At 38.1% G+C, this 23,681-nt stretch overlaps 1 protein-coding gene across 5 annotated transcripts in view; it reads left to right on the top strand.

The window, feature by feature from the left end:
- FMN2 (formin 2) overlaps positions 1-23,681 on the top strand; it is a 277,143-nt gene that overhangs the window by 163,330 nt on the left and 90,132 nt on the right. For all 5 annotated transcript variants that reach the window (XM_043511421.1, XM_043511423.1, XM_043511422.1 and 2 more), the window contains 5 exons: positions 14,889-14,980; positions 15,152-15,281; positions 16,990-17,136; positions 18,309-18,368; positions 18,605-18,725. In XM_043511421.1, the coding sequence (XP_043367356.1) occupies positions 14,889-14,980; positions 15,152-15,281; positions 16,990-17,136; positions 18,309-18,368; positions 18,605-18,725 (550 nt within the window). The remainder of the gene's footprint in view (positions 1-14,888; positions 14,981-15,151; positions 15,282-16,989; positions 17,137-18,308; positions 18,369-18,604; positions 18,726-23,681) is intronic.

Genomic DNA, 23,681 nt, shown 5'->3' on the forward strand with positions numbered 1-23,681 from the left:
CTGCTAACAAGCGACTCACACCAGTCCCTTAAAACTCATCTGTGAAACACTATATTGGTTACCCTTAATCTTTTCAGGTGGCTTACATAACAGAATAACATTATGGCAGAATGCCTTTGATATTTTCTATACCTGATACAGGGAATACCTAGGGAATAGTGTAACCACTGCGGGAATGTTAAATATTTATTTCAGGCACAACTGGATATTTGAGAGTGACTGCAGTACATTGCTCAAGTTGAGAAATAAGACATGTGGTCTAGTGTACAGGGCATTAGACTGAGACCCAAGAAACCTGGATTTAAATCTGGGCTCCACCAGTGATCTATTCTGTGACCTGGGGCAAGCCACTTCACTTCTCTATGCTTCCCATCTTTTTTTTTTTTTCCTATTTTGTCTATTTAGATTGTAAGCTCTTTGGTGCCTGGACTGTCCCTTACTATACTTTTGCACGACACCTAGTAAAATGGGGTCCTGAGCTGTGTTGGGGACAGTAGGTAGCATTGTAATACAAATAGTAATTTTAGGTGTCTGATGGTACCAGACGAGTTGAGAGTTTGTATCTCCCCTTATTTCTTAGCTACACTCTGTAGCGTATAGAATTTTTTTAAAAAAGAGTAGTTAACTTATGTTCCTCCTTCCCTTACTTTTCGCACACTAAATTAATTCTCAGTGCTGAAGATTGGTGGGTTTTTTGTTTGTTTTTTTTTTTTTGCGCCAGATAGTTAAATATCACTGTGCTAGTCCTCAGCCGTTCTATTTGATCTCTGTGAAACATATGGGAGCATTTGTTTTACAATCTTTCTTCAGAATGTAATTTTTCCTGATTGCATATGTTTGGCATGCTGCTTTCCCTTCTAGATGTGAATGAAGTTTGGGCAGTCTCCAGATCTAAACACACCCTAATTTCAAAAACCACAGTCCGGAGGGCTCAATTCCTGTTTACTGAGGAATTAAAGCCTTCTTAAACCCACATAGTTACTAAATACACCTTTTGTGATGTTTTTTAGATGTAAAAAAATCCCTGTATAGTTTGTTTAGGATTATTAACCAGCATTGCAGTTAGATGGTAATGTCTTTATTAGTGGATCACTGTATAGTATCTACACTTGGTTAAACAGTTGTATAGTTTCTTTTCAAGTGCTTTGAGATCTACTGATGAGCAGCACTGTATATGAGCTAGGTGATATTACAGTAGAACTTCAGAGTTACAAACACCAGAGTTACTAACTGACCATTCAAACATACCTTATTTGGAACAGGAAGTACACAATCAGGCAGCAACAGAAACAAACAAAACAACAATAAAAAAGCAAAAACACTACAGTACTGTGTTAAATGTAAACTACTAAAAAAAAAGGTAAAGCAGCATTTTTCTTCCTCCTAATAACTTTTTAAAGCTGTATTAAGTCAATGTGCAGTTGTAAACTTTTGAAAGAACAACCATAATGTTTGTTCAGAGTTACGAACCTTTCAGTTACGAACAACCTCCATTTCCGTGGTGTTGGTAACGCTGAGGTTCTACTGTATTATTATTATTTACTCTATAGCTATTGGGGAGGAGATTCTATTTCATATTTATTAACATGTTTTCAGCAGAAAGTGTCTATCAAATGATCTCCAATTATCAATGATATTTCCACATGTATCTTAGTTTAAACCTACTATCAAAATAGTTTTGTGTGTCAGGATCCATTTCTTGAAAACATAATTCAAAACAAGATGCATAAATAATAGCTCAAGATAAGTCAACAATTTAATTAAGAAGACAGTTTATCTCTCACACACACACAATCCCCCAATTAGGATAAATCGCGTGTGGCAGAAAGAATCTGAGATCTCAAAGTTTTACTTTTCAAGGTTTGTGTTTTACTTACAATCTTATAGCACTTTAGTATTATTTTCCTGGCACATTAGTTATCAAAACAAGAACTTTGATTTGAGAAGAGGGTGCTGTATATGTCAGATGAAACAGAATCCTTAAATGTTTTTACCTTGCTGCTTTTGTGAAATGAATTGGGGGGGGGGTGTATCTACATAATTGAGAAGCAGCAGTCTTTCCAGAGTTAAGGTTGAAATCAGCTCCCATTATGAATCCCTACTTTATCACCCCTTGTAACGTTGGCTTGAAAATTGTAAGATTTATTATGGAGGCAAGGCAAAAGTGTCTGAAAAACTGATGAAATTTGGTCAAAATAGTTTGAGTGGCAGATGATTAAAATATTATTCTGATCTGAAATTTTGAATGTCACTTTGTCTCCCTCTTACTCAAATGACTTTACACATTTACACATTACTGTGTAAAGTCATTTGAGTAAGAGGGAGACAAAGTGACATTCAGACCACTATTTTTGAATTGTAATTCATTGAATTTACTATTTTTTGTTTTGGATAATTAAGGCTCATTCATTTTGGTGGAAATTATGAATGTGATCCTGCTCCCATTAATGTCAATGGGAGTTTTTGGCATTGACTTCAGTGGGTGGAGAATCCTGTACTCTGTGTCTATGAGCATATTAATTTCTACTGGCTAGGAGAAGCTCAGACAGCACATTTGGGACCTGCTGTCTGACATCTATCAGATATTTTCCATTAGTTTAAAGAAATAAAGGCATGTGATTTTGCAGCTGACAGTTTAGTGTATCCAGGGAGGGGTGTAATGTTTTGTTAAGGACATAAGGGCAGCCTCTCAGCAGTTAAAGTTGCAGTCACTGTGCCATTATCTGAAATCATCATGCTTTCAAATCTTTAGGGTCAAGCCTTATCAACAGCTAGAACATTTCTGGAAAATAATTACTAAGAGATGACTTTTTGAAATTTTTGCAAAGTGCCCAATTTTTTGTCCCTGTATCGATACAATGAAATCACTTTAAACCCCAACACCTAAAAAGTAGGTGTGGTTCCTGGAGACAATGCTTTTGAAGGGCAGATATAATAACCCATTTACGATATTAACTTTATATGAAAACTGGACTGAGTTATGTCAATGAAGCAGATGGAGAAAAAAACATAAAGAATATTTGCATTTTCAACCTCTGAACAAGCCTTATCAAAAATGAAAGGAATTTCAGTTTCTAGTGGAAATTAAACCTCATCCTGTATTCCCCACCAGAATACTGCATTGATTTAAGCTTGAGACACTGGATAAAAGTTACATAGGAAGTTGTGGCCAAGGTTGAACTATAATGCTCATGTCTAAGATGATCCCCAGGATCATCATGCCTCTTACAAATTAGTTCAACCTCTTTACTTAAGTCAACTGTAAAATGATGATAAATAACCTCTGCATTTGTAAAGTGCTTTGCATATAGAGATGAATAAGCAGTGGCTGATATACAATAGTATTAGCTGTATTTTTCAGAAGAGGTAATTAGGGCACAGCACAGAGCAGTTAATTGATGTGGTTGGTAGGCGCTGTTACTTAATGGGATATACATTGGCTGTAGTACCAAAAAGTGTGGGTTCCAAATGTATAAATAATTTAATTTATTTTTAAAAAGCCCACATAAACAAAATTCTTCTGTTCGTTGCTAACGAGGAGGATACTCTACATAGAATCATAGAAGATTAGGGTTGGAAGAGACCTCAGGAGATCATCTAGTCCAATCCCCTGATGTATACATCTATACACATTTTGCTTAAACAATTTTATGCCTCAACATACATTTGTTCAGGTTAATTTTTACTTTTTATTATGTTAGAAAATGGTAAATAACCCATTTCTAAATTACTAGATAATTTTTGACTCATGATTTGTGTCAATTTGCATTTGGATGGAAATTGGAATTCAATTAAAATGCACAAAAATGTTTAAACTTTTTGTATTAATGAAATAAAACTATCTGAAAAGTGCTGGATACATATGGAGGGAGGGAAGGTAAGTTTAAGTACATTTTAAATGCAAAAATTGTTTTAGTAAACAAAGTGTTAATTGTAGTTAGTGACTTGATGGATTGTTTCTGGTCACCATGAGCCAGATTTTCCAAGGTATTTGGGAGCCTCAGGTTGCAAATAGGCACCTAGTGGAATTTCAAAAGTGCCTAAGCAGGTTAGGTTAGTTTTAGAATTGGTAAAGCTCATCCTTTCCCACCTAGTGGTGGTTCATATATTGAAAGAGGAAAACACGTTTTCTTGCTTTTTCAACTCCCAGTTGGTTTCTCAAGTATAAATGAACTAGTCCAAATGAGGAAAACATTCTCTCTGCACCTGCCAGTTAAACTGAAACCAAAAGTAACTAAGGTAAAAGATTTTCTCCACAAAAGAAACAAAGTACTTACAATTGGGAAAAATGGAAATACCCGTATATGTTCCATTGTGAAGACTGAAAAACATATAGATATTTAATGTACAACACTACATATTTGTAAAACTTGAGTTAATCTCAGTAGTTATGTTTTTATCCTGTTTCTGTATATAATACAAAACAAAGCACCCTTTAACTCATCAAAACTTGAGTGCTCATTGATGCAACATATATTTTATTTTAATATTGTAAATGTAGGCCTTAACTTCAAATTTAACTTTAAACTTTATTTTTAAAAGAAATATATATATAATTTGTACAAATATGTGATTTTAATTAAAAATCTGCTTTTTTTTTTGGTATCATCAATTTTTTTAGAAACCCTGCTAGATATTTACAATGGAGCCATGTGGTTTCAAGTTAATGGCTTTGCTAAAATTAATGCCACTTTTTGATACAAAATCACAACGTCTCTTCAGGCACATATTCTATTCACAAATGGTTTCAATCATTTGAAGTTGTCTGGTACTTCCTGCTATTGTTTTGTTGACCTTAGCAGAAAGCATATACCTAAGAGTAACTGTCCCCACCTTGAAGCCTAATGTATGATATTAGCAGAGATGACCCTGAATCAAAACTCTGATCCCCTGTGGCCTGGTCTGCAGTTAAAACTTAGATTGACATAGCTATGGCACTATGGGGTATGAAAAATCCACATCCCTGCAGATCATATTTCTGCCAACCTAACCCTTGGTATAGACACCGCTCGATTGATGGAAGAATGCTTCCATCTTGACCGAGCTACCATCATTTGTGGAGATGGAGTTCCTACAGTGATGGAAAAACCCCTTCCATCGCTGTACTCTGCATTAACACAAATGCACCATAGCTATGCCGGTATAGCACCTGTAGTGTAGACATGACCTAACTTTGGGGAAGTTGAGGTCTGAATCTAAGCTTTGTGGCTCGGGCCCATCTCTGGTCATTCTAGTGATTCCTGCAGAGTAGTGTAAACAGTTTGGGAAGGGAACTGTGATTAATTGTTGTCTTGTGAAGAAGAAACTGCTAGTCTTCTCAATGCCTTCAGTAAGGTTTTTTCAAGCAAATTTCTCTGCATCAGGGCCTCATAACACCTTATAATACATTCTCGTTCCAAAGGCTAAAAATGTCAAGCTGTTAGAGGATCAACATTTCTCCTTAGTTTGTCTGTCCTCAGTTCTCTTTTCTTCTTGCTAAAAGACATGCCTTTTGAGGGTACAAGTCCTTCTTGGTTAAGGTGATCAACTGGAACACCTGCATTTTAAAATACTCCATCATCCTAAAGCAGTATATCATAGCAGAGAGACAGGAGATGACAATGGGTACTCCTATAGCTCCTCAGATGTTTAACCCCCCCCCCCCCCAGCACAAATCTTTCTGGAGCTTCTTTTTTACCAAATTAAATACTATCAAAGGGATTTTGAATGCTAGACTAGAGAAGCAAACTAAACATATCAGTTTTCCACATTAATGTGTTGTTAAAATATAGGATGATAGAATTAATTAAATATTTGTGTACACTTGATGAGTAAAAGCTGCTTATTTTCTGAGTTCTGTTCCTTGGGGACAGACTGATGGGTGTAAACTCACATAGTTTATTAATATGGAAGTGGAAGTAGCGAGGTATGGACGGCAAGACTGAAAGGATTCCGATTCACAACCAACAGAGACTCACTAAGGCCTCTAAAGTGGGATTATTCTGACACTGTGAAACTTCAAGACCCTGAGCAGCCTGAGAAGGATCTTCCTCTCCCCCTTCCCCCCCACACTTGTTACTTCCAAAGCTCACAGGGGAGCACCATCTCCTATATACACATCAGTTCCAAAGTTAGCGGGGGAGGGATAGCTCAGTGGTTTGAGCATTGGCCTGCTAAACCCCGGGTTGTGAGTTCATTTAGGGGGCCATTTAGGGATCTGGGGCAAAAATTGGGGATTGGTACTGCTTTGAGCAGGGGGTTGGACTAGATGATCTCCTGAGGTCCCTTCCAACCCTGATATTCTATGATTCAAGTTGGGGAACAACATGTTTTCAAGACTTCTAACCTGTCCCCTCCTTATTGACTTCCATCAGAGTCAAAAAGCAAGGCTTGTAGTGTTTAAAGTATCCAGCTCTAAACTCTGTGTATGTGTGTGTTTGTATGAGAGAGAGAGAGTGTTAAAGCAACTGGAATTGGCAGTGTCTCAAAAATACGTTCTTGGTCACAAAATGAAAGGTACTTTCAGATAAAATTATAAATTGTCCATAGTTCAGAGAGGATAACTGGCTCATGAGGACCACTTTTTTTTTAACGTAACAAAAAACTCAGAAGTGCAATAAAGAAAATCTCAGGATCTGTGGCCTGTAGGCACATAAGAGGGACTAGCAATGCCATGTGTGGTGATGATACATTATCTTTCCTTCGATCTGCACTACAGAAGTTAATTGTGACCCAATATTCAAAACAATTTAATATTAAAAAGAGGGAAGGAATACAAGCAAGAACAGGGAAAGAACAGGTTGAAGAATATTTACGTAAGTTAGGTGTATTCAGGTTAGCAGGGCCTGATGAAATTCACACTAGGGTGCTCAAGTAACTAGCTGATACAAACTTAGAACTGTTGGCAATTATCATCAAGAACTCATGGAGGATAGGTGAGATTGCAGCAGACTGGAGAAGAGACAACAAAGTACCTGTCTTTAAAAGGCTGACAAAAATGGTGACCAAAGAATTATAGACCAATTAAGCTATCTTCAATATCTGTAAAAGTACAGGAAGAAATTACTGAACAATCAGTTTGTAGGCACCTGGAGGATAATCAGGTTGTGAGGAATAGCCATTATGGAGTTTTCAAGAATATATTATGGCAAACAACCTAATTTTCTTCTTTGACAGGGTTACTGGAACTATTGGATGGTAGGGGAAGCAGTAGATGTGTAATATTACAATTTTAGAAAGGCTTTTCACACAGTGTCATGTGACATTTTCATATGGAAACTAGAGAAATGCAATCTAGATGAAATTACTGTAACATGGGTGCATAACAGGTTGAAAAACTATAGTCAGAATAAAGAAAAGGAGTACCTGTGGCACCTTAGAGACTAACAAATTTATTTGAGCATAAGCTTTCGTGAGCTACAGCTCACTTCATCGGATGCATTTGGTGGAAAACACAGAGGGGAGATTGTTTCATGTTCTCTGTGTGTGTATATCAATGGGTTTCACCCCACACACTGTAAGGAGAGTGATCACTTAAGATAAGCCATCACCAGCAGCGGGGGGGAAAGGAGGAAAACCTTTCATGGTGACAAGCAAGGTAGGCTATTTCCAGCAGTAAACAAGAATATCTGAGGAACAGTGGGGGGTGTGGTGGGGGGGAGAAATAACATGGGGAAATAGTTTTACTTTGTGTAATGACTCATCCATTCCCAGTCTCTATTCAAGCCTAAGTTAATTGTATCCAGTTTGCAAATTAATTCCAATTCAGCAGTCTCTCATTGGAGTCTGTTTTTGAAGCTTTTTTGTTGAAGGATAGCCACTCTTAGGTCTGTGATCGAGTGACCGGAGAGATTGAAGTGTTCTCCAACTGGTTTTTGAATGTTATAATTCTTGACATCTGATTTGTGTCCATTTATTCTTTTACGTAGAGACTGTCCAGTTTGACCAATGTACGTGGCAGAGGGGCATTGCTGGCACATGATGGTATATATCACATTGGTAGATGCGCAGGTGAATGAGCCTCTGATAGGGTGGCTGATGTGATTAGGCCCTATGATGGTGTCCCCTGAATAGATATGTGGACAGAGTTGGCAACGGGCTTTGTTGCAAGAATAGGTTCCTGGGTTAGTGGTTCTGTTGTGTGGTGTGTGGTTGCTGGTGAGTATTTGCTTCAGATTGGGGGGCTGTCTGTAAGCAAGGACTGGCCTGTCTCCCAAGATCTGTGAGAGTGATGGGACGTCCTTCAGGATAGGTTGTAGATCCTTGATGATGCGTTGGAGAGGTTTTAGTTGGGAGCTGAAGGTAATGGCTAGTGGCGTTCTGTTATTTTCTTTGTTGGGCCTGTCCTGTAGTAGGTGACTTCTGGGTACTCTTCTGGCTCTGTCAATCTTCCACCGACGTGCACGAGCTGAAATTGTGGAAAAGCAGCATCAGTTGCCCCATAACCTCAGCCGTGCAGAACACAATGCCATCCACAGCCTCAGAAACAACTCTGACATCATAATCAAAAAGGCTGACAAAGGAGGTGCTGTCGTCATCATGAATAGGTCGGAGTATGAACAAGAGGCTACTAGGCAGCTCTCCAACACCACTTTCTACAAGCCATTATGCTCTGATCCCACTGAGAGTTACCAAAAGAAACTACAGCATTTGCTCATGAAACTCCCTGAAAAGCACAAGAACAACTCCGCACAGACACACCCCTAGAACCGCGACCTGGGGTATTCTATCTGCTACCCAAGCTCCATAAACCTGGAAATCCTGGACGCCCCATCATCTCAGGCATTGGCACCCTGACAGCAGGATTGTCTGGCTGTGTAGACTATGTTACCAGCACTCCCAGCTATCTTCAAGACACCACTGACTTCCTGAGAAAACTACAATCCATTGGTGATCTTCCTAAAAATACCATCCTAGCCACTATGGATGTAGAAGCCCTCTACACCAACATCCCACACAAAGATGGACTACAAGCCGTCAGGAACAGTATCCCTGATAATGTCACGGCTAACCTGGTGGCTGAGCTTTGTGACTTTGTCCTCACCCATAACTATTTCACATTTGGGGACAATGTATACCTTCAAGACAGCGGCACTGCTATGGGTAACCGCATGGCCCCACAATATGCCACCATTTTTATGGCTGACTTAGAACAACGCTTCCTCAGCTCTCGTCCCCTAATGCCCCTACTCTACTTGCGCTACGTTGATGACATCTTCATCATCTGGACCCATGGAAAAGAAGCTCTTGAGGAATTCCACCAGGATTTCAACAATTTCCATCCCACCATCAACCTCAGCCTAGACCAGTCCACACAAGAGATCCACTTCCTGGACACTACGGTGCTAATAAGCGATGGTCACATAAACACCACCCTATATCAGAAACCTACTGACCGCTATTCCTACCTACATGCCTCTAGCTTTCATCCAGATCATACCACTCGATCCATTGTCTACAGCCAAGCTCTATGATATAACTGCATTTGCTCCAACCCCTCAGACAGAGACAAACACCTACAAGATCTCTGTCATGCATTCCTACAACTACAATACCCGCCTGCTGAAGTGAAGAAACAGATTGACAGAGCTAGAAGAGTACCCAGAAGTCACCTACTACAGGACAGGCCCAACAAAGAAAATAACAGAACGCCACTAGCCATCACCTTCAGCCCCCAACTAAAACCTCTCCAACGCATCATCAAGGATCTATAACCTATCCTGAAGGACGACCCATCACTCTCACAGATCTTGGGAGACAGGCCAGTCCTTGCTTACAGACAGCCCCCCAATCTGAAGCAAATACTCACCAGCAACCACACACCACACAACAGAACCACTAACCCAGGAACCTATCCTTGCAACAAAGCCCGTTGCCAACTCTGTCCACATATCTATTCGGGGGATACCATCATAGGGCCTAATCACATCAGCCACACTATCAGAGGCTCATTCACCTGCGCATCTACCAATGTGATATATGCCATCATGTGCCAGCAATGCCCCTCTGCCATGTACAGTGGCCAAACTGGACAGTCTCTACGTAAAAGAATGAATGGACACAAATCAGACGTCAAGAATTATAACATTCAAAAAACAGTTGGAGAACACTTCAATCTCTCTGGTCACTCGATTACAGACCTAAGAGTGGCTATCCTTCAACAAAAAAGCTTCAAAAACAGACTCCAACGAGAGACTGCTGAATTGGAATTAATTTGCAAACTGGATACAATTAACTTAGGCTTGAATAGAGACTGGGAATGGCTGAGTCATTACACAAAGTAAAACTATTTCCCCATGGTATTCCCCTCCACCCCACCCCCCACTGTTCCTCTGATATTCTTGTTAACTGGTGGAATTAGCCTACCTTGCTTGTCACCATGAAAGGTTTTCCTCCTTCCCCCCCCCCTGCTGCTGGTGATGGCTTATCTTAAGTGATCACTCTCCTTACAGTGTGTATGATAAACCCATTGTTTCATGTTCTCTGTGTGTGTATATAAATCTCTCCTCTGTTTTTTCCACCAAATGCATCCGATGAAGTGAGCTGTAGCTCACAAAAGCTTATGCTCTAATAAATTTGTTAGTCTCTAAGGTGCCACAAGTACTCCTTTTCTTTTTGCGAACATTCATAAACCAGTCAGAGAATACTTCAGTCTCTCCGGTCACTCGATTACAGACCTGAGGGTGGCTATCCTTCAACAAAAAAACTTCAAAAACAGACTCCAACGAGAGACTGCTGAAATGGAATTAATTTGCAAACTGGATACAATTAACTTAGGCTTGAATAGAGAATGGGAATGGATGAGTCATTACACAAAGTAAAACTATTTCCCCATGGTATTTCCCCCCCCCCCCACACCCCCCACTGTTCCTCAGATATTCTTGTTTACTGCTGGAAATAGCCTACCTTGCTTGTCACCATGAAAGGTTTTCCTCCTCACCCCCATCCCCCGCTGCTGGTGATGGCTTATCTTAAGTGGTCATTCTCCTTACAGTGTGTGGGGTGAAACCCATTGTTTCATGTTCTCTGTGTGTGTATATCAATCTCCCCTCTGTGTTTTCCACCAAATGCATCCAATGAAGTGAGCTGTAGCTCACGAAAGCTTATGCTCAAATACATTTTTTAGTCTCTAAGGTGCCACAAGTACTCCTTTTCTTTTTGCGAATACAGACTAACACGGCGGCTACTCTGAAACCTATGGTCAGAATAGTTACCAATGATTTGCTGTCAAAGTTAGAGGGCGTATCTAGTCGGATCCCACAGTGATCTGTCCTGGGTCCAGTACTATTCATTATTTTCATTAATGACTAGGACAATGGAGTGGAAAATTATACTTATAAAATCTGCAGCTGGGATGGTTTGCAAGCACTTTGGAGGATTAGATTAGAATTCAAAATGACTTTGACAAATTGGTCTGAAATTCAATAAAGACAAGTGCACAGTACTAATTTAGGAAGAAAAAATCAACAACAAAATAGGGAATATCTGGCTAGGCAGTAGTCCAGTTCTTGCCACCGCACTTTAGGAAAGATGTGGACAAAGTGGGAAGAGCGTCCAGAGGACAGCTACAAAAATTATAAAAGGTGTAGAAAACCTGACCTAGAAGGAAAGGTTAAAAAAACCTGACATCCTTAGCCTTGAAGAAAGAAGACTGAGCTGGGACCTGTTAAGCCTTCAAATATATTAAGGGCTGTTATTAAGAGGACAGTGATCAATTATGCTCCATGTCCACTAATGGTAGGACAAAAAAGTAATGGGCTTAATCTGCAGCAAAGGAGATATAGATAGTTAAGTACTGGAAGGTATTACCAAGGGAGCTTGTAGAATTCCCATCACTACGTTGAATAAACGCTTGTCAGGGATTAGGGATATGTGGGCTTGCTTCAGAGTGGGGCATGGACTAGCTCTGTTCAGCTCTATATTTCTCAGATTCTATGAAAATTAATGCATAGGTGCTAAAGATCAATGCTAATAGCCATAGCTCCTGCAGCCAATTGCTTACATCAATTTATTGGATTTCATTCCATAAAAAAAAGTGTCTCTAGCCCTTATGGCTGTGCAGAAAAACTTGAATATGTGACCTTAGCATAGTTGATGCAGTGTGATATCTGCAGGCATCCTGAAAGAATTAGTCTGAGATGTGAAGTGCTCTATTTGTGTCTATAACTGCAAACCTACTGATCTGGGGTTTCTTGCCAACAGCACTTGAGAAGAGGGTTGTGGGTGCAGCAGAAAGAGAAGAGTGATAGGCCTGGTTTACTCAAGCAGATACACCTTAGCATCTGGGATCTAAGTATTTATTGAGTGGGTCACCTGATACCATTCCTGATGCCTTGAGGGGGAGCGAAACACTCCTGCCTGTCGTGGAGGAGAGAATGGGTTGGGCATTTGCTGCTCCTGTAGTTTTGCAATAATTGAGTAGGGACCTCTGCTGCATTCATTCCAAGTGTAAGAAATAGGGTCATGACACAATGGAAAAGCCCTGTGTGGTTGTGTGTGTGCATCCATGGTGCGCATTGAGCCTAGATTGCCTTAATACAGCTATGGAAACATCTGATGAACCTCGTAAGGATAATATTTTGTCAAAACCTGATTCCCCTGACCTCAATATCATGAGAGAGCCCTTCAACAACAACTCCTTGGGGCAGGGATAGACAATGAGAGTCTAGAAAGCTACATGTGCTCTACCACTCACAAATCAGTCAGGAATCACTTGACTGAAGCCTTAAACAGAATGAACATTTTCAGAGAAACCTCATCTAAGACTCAAATGGATTCTGCTTTCTAAATTAAGGACTTCTAGGTAGGGAAATCCACAGCGCAGAGTATTACACAGTAGTCTACATCCTAGAGACAAAGGCTGTCAAATTAACCTTGACAAACCTCTCCCCCTCTCCCAAAAGTAGTGGGTACACTACACATGTACAATACTGCTGCTGTATTGTTCATAATCAGAAAGGTAGCCAAGAACCAAGCCTGCTGTTGAAAAAGACAATGGATCTCTTTGCTCAGGCAGAGAATATCTTATCCATTGGCATCTTTCATGTTCAAAAGACTACTGGGAGGCTGACTGTTCTGAACAGATCCTGTGCCTATGGGAACAATCCCTGATATTTTGACTGGTTGGGGAGCACTGGGACATGTGGCATTGGACCTCTCCAACATCAAGTGGGATCTGATTTACTATAGAAAATTCTTTCCTGGGTATCTGGCTGGTGAATCTTGCCCATGTGCTCAGGGTTTGGCTGATTGCCATGTTTGGGGTCGGGAGGGAGTTTTCCTCCAGGGCAGATTGGAGAGGCCCTGGAGGTTTTTTTGCCTTCCTCTGTAGCATGGGGCATGGTTGACTGGAGGGAGGCTTCTCTGCTCCTTGAAGTTTTGAACCATGATTTGAGGACTTCAATAGCTCAGACATGGGTGAGGTTTTTCATAGGAGTGGTGGGTGACATTCTGTGGCCTGCGCTGTGCAGGAGGTCGGACTAGATGATCAGAGTGGTCCCTTCTGACCTTAGTATCTATCAAGTGGTCTTCAAAGAAATTTTACCTGGAGGACTAATTTTTGTGGCTGCCAAAATTGGACACTATAAATCATCTATTTAGAGTCACAATGTTCTCCTTCCAAACTTGTTAATGCAGGAGACATTAAGGTACTCAAGTCCTGCTTGTCTTTTGGTTTTGGCCCTTCATGGGAGGGGAGGATGCTAAGAATGGTTGTGTGTCGAGGTGTTGGTTGGTTCCCCTGTTGTCTTCCAGTTCCCATAATATTATATGTTAAGATATGACCACTTTTTCCTCCTAGGGTAAAGATAAGTACTTCGGAGTTAAACTTACTTCTTTCCCCTGTATGTTATACTTTTGTCAGGAGTTACAAACACATATTAAAAATCGTCATGAAACCAAAAAGAAAAATTCCACCCAATAATGTATCACTATAGTTAGGAAAATTAATTGTAGCATTGCAGTGAATATAGAAAGATTTGCGACCTATGAAATATCTCTCCACTTATCAGGAATATTCAAAAAAAGACCACACACCCTAATACAGGGTCATCCAAGGAACTAAAGTTGAGAAGACAAATGATATTTACATGTGATTGCAATGGGTTATTTTTTAAGATACAGTGAGATTCATTATATTCCAGGAAAAAAATACCATAGTTGTTTGTTCATATATTTTTATGTGTGTCTTATATGATACTTGCATTTAAATCAGTTCAATAATTATTTTTCTTTTTCCATTCCTTTTTCAAAATCCTGAATAAAAGTTAAGTTTCAGAGTAGCAGCTGTGTTAGTCTGTATCCGTAAAAAGAAAAGGAGTACTTGTGGCACCTTAGAGACTAACAAATTTATTAGAGCATAAGCATCCGATTAAGTGAGCTGTAGCTCACGAAAGCTTATGCTCTAATAAATTTGTAAGTCTCTAAAGTACCACAAATAAAAGTTAAGTAACACTAAACAATATGAACCCCTTTGATTTAGTTAAAAATACAATATATGTAGCTGTAGATCAAATTGCGTTCATTTGCAACCCAACTGATTTTTGAATGAGAAATACCACTTAAAAGGGAAATACTTTGATCTTGGAGGTTTTATAAACAGCCAAAAGCAAAATAAAAGGGAGAGGAGGGCAGGAAGAAAAAGCATTGTCTCAATACATACGTGAATAAATAAATGTTTTGCAGATTACTAATAGTCAATAATTTTATTTGGAGAATTCAGAGATGTTCTGTTTTGAATCAAACATATTTACACTTAAAATGACTCCATGAATTAAGTAATGTTACCATGAACAGATGCCAAAAAGTAAAGTTAAAAAGAAGTGATGTTACAAGGGCATAATTATTTGTAAAACTTAATTGTCTAGCTTTTGAATAAATACTTTTTAATTTCGTTTGCTTGTTTTTTCCAGAGAGCACAATCAGATGAACTGGAAAAAATAGAAAAGCACGGCAAATCATCCAAAGAGAGGGAGAATGCCAAATCTTTGGACAAACCTGAACAGTAAGGACACTGTCTTCAACAGAACAAGTTTCCTGGGAGATGCGTATGCTGCATTCTTTAGGGAAATTTAATTTGCTCTAGTAACCTAACTGGAAGTGTTAGGAAGAAGCAAATAGAAGTGAAAAACCTTCACTAACTAAACTAAATCATTTTCTTTAATCATTCCTCCAGGTTTCTTTATGAACTCTCACTAATCCCCAACTTTTCAGAACGAGTATTTTGTATCCTGTTCCAATCAACGTTTTCAGAAACCATTTGCTCTATCCATCGCAAACTTGAATTGCTACAGAAACTGTGTGAGGTGGGTTCTGGTCCATATAAAGGTAGAGCTAGATTTTCTGATATTTAATCTTTCTTGTTCAGCTGTACTCATATTTCAAAAGTTTTCTTTTATTTACTTTAAGCACTCATTAAATCTGAGGGATCACAGTCCTGCAGAATGGAACATTTTATGATTGTGCTCCAAGATCAAAGCAAATTTTAAAATTGGCTTTCGCTGCTGAACTATAACATCACGAGTTTTCAGCCAATACACATCAGCCTCTAGAGAAGACTGTAACTTCTGCTTTTGCCAAAGCAAAATCTTCCGTCTTCATAGTTACTGTCTCACTTCTTGCATTTTTCCAAACGAATGCCATTTTAGCTCATTTTAAGTGCATGCTTTGATTCTGAATGTGTCTGTTCAACAGATCTGAAATATTTGATCTAAACGAGCTGCCTCCTTAACAACAGATAAAAGGTCACATACTTAAATTAATACTACGCAAATTTCTTAAACCTTGTATTAAAGAGAAATAATGCCAATTCTGCTGTTCTGATGTGTCTTGAAAAGGTTGGTGTAAAATTAGTACTAAATCAATAGCTTTGTTGAAGTAATGCAGAGTTAGTTTTTCATAGCCTAATGCTTGTAAGAAACATTTAAACATACTTAGGATAAATTTAATCTTTATACAATGGGCATTTTAAAAAATAATTGCTTCTTCCTATTAGAAATGTGTGTTCCCTAAGGCCCCAGTCCTACAAGTTGCCTTGTGCCATATATTTATTGTTTTTGCAAAACTGATTGCAGGATCAGGAACAAAAGTAAATGCACCGCTAGGGAATACCATGGTCTGCTAAGAAAGTACTGATCCTCCTTCTGAATGGTCAATCTGTTGTTATACCTCATACTCTCTTTTTGCATAAATAGGACCCTACCAAATTCATGGCTGTGAAAAACACGTCACTGACCATGAAATCTGGTCTCCCCCATGAAATTTGTATAGTATAGGGTAAAAGTACACACAAGACCAGATTTCACGGGAGAGACCAGTGTTTCTCAAACTGGAGGTCCCCAACAAAAGAGGGCTGGGGGGAAGGGGAGTGCAAGGTAATTGTAAGGGAGTTGCAGTATTTCCACCCTTACTTCGGCACTGCCTTTAGAGCTGAGTGGCTGGAGAGCGGTGGCTGCTGGCCAGGCACCCAGCTCTGAAGGCAGCGCCCCATCAGCAGCAGTGCAGATATAAAAGTGGCAATATCATACCATACCACTCTTACTTCAGCACTCCACTGCCTCAGGAACCCTACAGTTACAACACCATGAAATTTCAGATTTAAATATCTGAAATCATGAAATTTACAGTTTTTAAAATTCTATGACCATTAAATTGACCCAAATGGACCGTGAATTTGGTAGGGCCCTCTGCATAAAGAATGTAGTAACTTGAAACCTACAAATACCATTTTTCCCTCAAATATCCATTTTGAGAATAATCAGGTGTGCTAAAATTAGAGTGAATTTAATTTGCTGAGAATTATCATTATTGCATTAGATTTGAGTGTCCCTGATATGAGTTTGATGTTCTCCAAAATTATAGCTACAGTGTAAAATGCAACATCAAACTGCAATCTAAAGCTTGTAATTAATCTGCTAATTACTGATATCCATACTTACTTAATTTTTTTCTTTGACTTGTTAAGGATTTCAACTGAGATTTTATGTTTTTATATATAAATATCCTGTTTTACAGACATTGAAAAGTGGGTCAGGAGTTATGCAGGTTCTGGGTTTGGTTCTCGCATTTGGAAATTACATGAATGGAGGAAACAGGACACGGGGACAGGCAGATGGGTTTGGATTGGACATTCTTCCAAAGCTGAAAGATGTTAAGAGCAGTGTAAGTATATTGACTGTAGAACAATATTCCATTCATTACTAACAGAGTGCTGCTTTATCGCTCTTTTCTTAATAAATGTTTACCAGACCTCATATAAAGTTAAAGCTAATATCAGACAGAAATATTTATCAGTGGATACCACTTTGATTGCACTTAGAGTGAATTCATTTGTAGAACAATTTGGAAATGAATCTGCCTTCTCTATGGCTATTAAATTGATGAACAAATCAGTGTCTTAAATTTAGAAATTGTCTTACTTCCTGACTTAGTGTATATTTGAATCTCCATATGCTGCATATTTATGGTTTTTATTTTCAGTGAGTGTTTTCTTCAGTATAATTAATTTTACTCTTTAAAATCATGTTTCAGAAGTGGAAACTGTTGTAACAAGAAACAGTTATAGTAAATACTGATTTGGAGTATTTGGGAGAGAGAAATAGTGAAAAATGACTGAGTAGGTGTTATAATTACCATATAAAATACCTAATACTGGGAGCCCTAACATCTAAAATGTGACGCGTTTCCTATACTAACAAATTGGATGACCCAAGATTCATCATATGAATCTGCCAGGCCTGTATATACAATACAGAGAGTCACTGAGTTGTGGAACAGTTTCGTGAAAGAAATGGTAGTGATGGTAGATATCATATTATTAAAGCTGCCTATCATAGCCATTTGGGTGAAAATGGTAAGCAAGGCAAAGGCACTATACACCCACGGTTATGGCACTGACTCCTGGAGTGAGCTGATTATATCAGAAACTCAGCTTTTATTTAGGAAAGCAAAGTAAGTTTCAAGCCTTCCTGGTTGTGAAGAAAAGCTTGCAAATATGACCTGAGTATAAGTGTGATCTGATGTAATGTCTGCAGAGAGACTGAAATATTTTTTCATTTAAGGCCACAACTCATCAAAGTAGTTAAGCATCTTTTTGGCTTTAAGCACTTCCTTAAGTCCATCCCTATTCAGCAAAGGACTTAAGGGTGTGTTTTGCTTTTAACAGCATAATTCAGTAAGGAATATTAGCTTCCTTTCAGAATTCCCTTGCTCTTCTAGAATAAAGGTGATTTAATTGTAGCTTTAAAAAAAAAGTTAATAGACCCTACTATACTTTAAGTATGACATAGCAAAACAATAAAATTTAACTTCATTATTTTGTTTTTTCTACACAGGATAATAGCAGAAGTCTTCTATCATATATTGTCTCATATTATTTGCGTAATTTTGATGAGGTGAGTGAGTTATCTTTGCCAATTTAAATAAAATTACATAAATGCATTATTAAAACTTGTATTACCTTATATTGGTTAAGATTACTTTAATCTGTATGTTATTATTCATAAGTAATACTTTGTGCTAACTGTCCACTATCTGTTTTAATAAGTAAAATTTTAATAAGTGCTAGTTATTTGAAATGTATACCTTTAAAAATAAACGTAAAGTAAATGTTCATTTATATTTTTGTCAGGATGCTGGAAAAGAGCAATGCATCTTTCCTCTTCCAGAGCCACAGGACCTCTTTCAGGCTTCACAAATGAAATTTGAAGACTTTCAAAAAGATCTTCGCAAACTAAAAAAAGATTTGCGAGGTACTGTAACTAGATCAGACCTACAGATAGGTCAATAACATATAGCTCTATTTCACTTTTTGTATAATTTCTGGAAACTTGCTGATCTGTAAAATACATTATGAAAGGTAGATCTTACCTCCTATGTTTCACCTTTGTATCCTTGACTTGATTAACTCTACCGGTTGGTGTTTTTAGAGCGGGTGATCAGCATATGTTATAGCCATGGTTTCAAGATTTTTAAATGAATTGCATGTCAGGAAGATGTTCAGATGCAGTTCTGAGTATTGCTGCAGAGTGAAGATGAAGCAGCATAAACTAGCTGCCCTGGTTTCCCTGGAGACAACCCCTGCCCCCAGTTCAGCCTTGTGAAGTGAATTCATACAGTAGCTTTTGCAGTTTTCAAATGATTATCTGGTGGATATTGTCTGATCTTGATACCCAATAATGAAGGCATATAGACGCTGATTCAGAATGGTTCTTGAAGTTAGTTGCAGATTTAAGTACTTCCATGGATTAGGGTCATAATTCCTCATATGTCATCATGAGAAATTTTCAAAAGCTGTTTTCTTTGCATTGACAAAAGCTGAAATATCTTTACATTAAGAGTGAAATTTGCACCATCCATATGGAGTAATTGGGCCTTGTGCGGGGGAATTAAGCACAGATTATATGGTGATGGAAATTATATTTCCTCCTCAACTACCATGGGGCTGTAGCCTGATCACTCTAGTGCCATTGCTTCAGCCCCTAAACTGGAATAGTGACTGCTCAGTTTGTTTGGGCTACTGAATCCATGTAGCTACATCTTCCATGATCTCTCCTGCACACTTCTCTTAGCAATAGCCAATTTGGGACCAGTGTAGGAGCTCTTCCAGGTCCTATATAGAGGAACCCACTCAAAACCAATCCACAGTCCTTCACAGCCTTACTGCAGGTCTTGAATGGTGCAGAATGCCTTATGCTAGCCCTCCACACCATGGGAGAATGTCAACCTAGGTACAAAAATTAATGTTAATACAACATTAAAATTACAAGTTCAAGCACTCACAAGTCAGGAAATTCCAACAGTTAAAGTTGCTCTCTGTACGTTAAGATCACTACCTTGGACACTTTATGCATTATCTGGAATAAAGTAATGCATTTAAGATTTTCAACAAGGCAAAGTTAACCATGTACGAATGCTGTTTTTAAAATGTAATATAACTTCTAACTAAAAAAAGAGAGAGAAAATGAATCTGGCTTCAATTGTCTTTCTTAGAACTATTTATTTAGCTCATGCTTTATTCAAGCATTGCTGATTTTCCAATAGATCTTATAATTTCCTTAAACTACCAAGTCCTACCTAAATAGCTGAACACTTAGGGTTTGAATCTGCAAGGTGAAGACCGTCTCCTGACACAGTACTTCTCTCCATTTGACATCAGTGATAGCTGACAAAACTCAAGAGGTGTTCAGTACCTTGAAATATCAGATCTTTAAGTAGCTGTGTGCACATGCATTCATGTTTAAGTGCAAGTTTGTAGACTCTTAGTGAAATTCTTACCCCATTGCAGTCAGTGGCAAATCTCCTATTGACCTAAGTAGGGTCAGAATTTCACCTTTAATTTGTTTTTTGTTGTTTATTTTTTAACTGCAAGTCAGAAACTTTCAATCAGTCATAACTTTGATACAACAAAGACTGTTTTCAATTCCAACAAAGGCACCAGTCAATCAGGACTATGTCCATTTCACTTTTAAAAAAATACGGTGTCCATATTCAAAAAGTATGTTAAAATTTTATTACAATGGGCTTTTTTCCTACCCTCCTAAAATTAAAAAAAAAATGGAAGAAAAAATTTACCTTTGGAATAGAGATCAGTCATGGGAAACCTCAGTCCAATAGGTTTGTTTCAGAATGAGATTGTAATAAAGGCTTAAAATGGAAACCTTTGTAACCATAAGTGTAGCAGCTGATTCCAGCAATTGCTATATTTTCCAGTCTAAATATGTAAGTAACACACACAGAGACATGCAGACTTAAAGCCATCTTTGATTTGTTTTAGATGATTTCTGTGAAATGCTAATTCACAGTGATCAGCTTGGATGCTTGCTTGTATCAAAGGGGTAGGTTTTTTGAGTTAGGGTTCAAGGGAAAAAAAACCTCATGATTTCCATATCTTTATACTTTTCGCATTAGGACTGCATAGGCTTTTGTCTATGTTTAAGTTTTTATGAATTATATGCCTTCTGGTTTGCAAATATTAGTGAAGAAAATCTGTTCCAAGAGTTTAATTAGTCTAAAAGTGTCAATCTAAAAGAATTTCAGAGAAGTAAGTTGGATGCCTGCTGCCTTCTTGCTTGGAACAAAGATTTCAGTTACAAAATGGTAAAAAAATGAGGAATTAAAGATATACACAAATTACAGTGTACACCATACATTATTAAACTCACAGGCAGTTTATTTCTGCTGTTCTTGTTTAAAAAGAATATATGGTGGGGAGTAATGTGTTATGTACTAGATATTTTAATAAACAGAAGACTGAAGAACAGCTAGGTATTTTATTAATATACCTACTGAATTTGTCTCCATCAGTTGCCACCAGATTTCTCAGCTCTCCAGGATTCTCAATTTAGCCTTTCTGAGTTCAGTGACATATAGTTTGCTAAGCAACCTGATCTGCTTTTGATCTCTCCTGGCTGTCAACAGCCCTCCTTCATGCAGTCATGCCAAGTAATGACTTCTGTTCTTATGTCATTCCACAAGAGAAATTTTAGCACTTGCCACATGACTTAAATCAACTGACCATGTAAAGAGAGTCAGGCAGCTAAGGTCACAGAAACAATGGAAGAAGATTTTTGATGCAAAGGTTTCTGCATTGTGCATATCTACTATTTAGGATTATCCAACTAATTTTCTAGATGTGAAGGGTATTTTTGTTTCCATTACTACACGGATTTTGAAATCTACCTTTTAGGTGAATCAAAGACTTTCACTGGAAGTAAAAAGGGGCACGGTCTCCATGGATACCTGGCATCTGAGGTGTAGTACTCATCAGAAACCACCAAATTCTAGCCATCAGAGTGATGGAGATTAGAGGAGAGGAAGGGAAGGAAGAGAAAGTAGAAAACTAGATTTGGATTCAGGGTAGGGAAGAGGTAAAACACTATAAAGGTAATAAGAAGTACAGTGTTTCTGAAGCACTTATGGTGAGTTTAAACCATCTGGAAATGGCTCTTGGAATATGTTGTCATGGGAGCTCTACAATAGTAAATTAATTCACAAGCATAAAATTCATCAGTTGTAATGTATTGCACAACTTCCACTAAAGTTCCAGTGAAAATAGAATTAAAAACACAAGTTAGATTTATTTTCTGCCTAACTAGTAAAAATGTAAAAGAACCCAACCAAGTATATTATGAACAGACTGATCTAAAATCCTGAATCTGCCAGAGCTTGTTTGCGTGTTATGATGTGGTAGTACTATTATCATATTCAGTTGACAACCATTGACATTATAAATTAACAAGGTAATTGTGGTGACATAAACAATATGATTTTTAGTGCTACTTTGTATGTATTCTGAAAATCTATGATTCATTGAATAATCCTGCATTTACATGGGGATAGACTAGATTACCCAATCTATCTCTCCCATCTCTGAATTATGTGATTGAAAAATGTTTATAAGAATACTTAGCACTTGTGCAGAATGTCATATTTTCAAAGTACTTTCCAAAAAAGCTTCAGCAACCCTGAGAGGTGTACAAATATTCCTGATTTACCACGTCTACAATTTTCTTCTGCTTTTACATGGAACTATAAACCTCTGCTCTTGTGTCTATGATTTGACACATGGAGAGCCAAATTCACAATTTGCAAAGCAAGCACCATTCATGAGTGATGATGAATTAGGTCAAAAGGGTGGTAATATCATGTACTCACAGGTTAATGTCCAAAAGCACATTACCCTCATCTGTACTTGAATGTCATCCTCATTCCTGCAAATCCCTATTTGTCCCAATTTTCAGCCCATATCCACCTTCAACTATCCTCCCAACCATTTGCGCATGATGCTTGGCATCAGATTAGTACTGATCAAGGGAGCAACCACAGGGATCACTCAAAGATTTGCTACCCCTCTCCTGCACCAGGCTTGAATGCGCTTCTATGCTTGTATTCCCAGTTTTTGGGGAAGGGCAATAGAGTAAGTTACATGAGGAACTCCTCAACTCTGAGAGGGTTGAATTCATTGACTCTGCAATACTCCTCTTGCTATCTGTTCTAAATGTATTTTGTAGCACCATCTCATAATTTTTTAATAAATTCATCAATGTTTCATTGTTTTTAGTCTCAATATTTAAATCTTGTGATCACATAAATTAAATTTTCTACAAATGTTAAGACTTTAAAGATCATTAAATATTTTTTTACAGTTTTCTATCTATATGAGGCAGTGTGATGAGATACAGAGCCAGCCGTGTAATATTAACATGCTCATTTTTCAGAAAAAATGCTTACTGCCTTTTTATTAGTAAATGCCAAATCTGTCAAGATAAATATTAGTTAAAGTACACCAATACATCTATGCTTGAGGAAGTCACTCAATTCCAGTTATTCAGAAGGGTAGAGAGCATGCTAAAAAAATTAAAATATTGCTTTTGCTTACAAATCATAAACTCTGCATCAACACACTCCAGCAGCTTGTGCAGCCATCACTGAATGGGTTAATTACTGAAACTGTGCAGCATGCAGACTCCTAAACCTAAACCAGATGTAAACTAAAGCCAGGCTTTCAGTCAATCTGTGAGTCATGTTTTACTGTCCTTAAAACTCCAAACAAGGAGCTGTCTATGAAAGCCCTTGAAGCCTGAGCAGTTCTTAGTGTAAGTCTTAACAATACCAAAAAAATAAATAAAAGAAAACTGAGAGCTTGTTCTATTTGTGGTAGAGTTTGTCTTTCAGATGATGCTAGTTTCAGTCCCCTTCATTAAATT

This window comes from Dermochelys coriacea, chromosome 3, assembly GCF_009764565.3.
Source record: "Dermochelys coriacea isolate rDerCor1 chromosome 3, rDerCor1.pri.v4, whole genome shotgun sequence".
Classification (NCBI taxonomy): Eukaryota; Metazoa; Chordata; order Testudines; family Dermochelyidae; genus Dermochelys; species Dermochelys coriacea.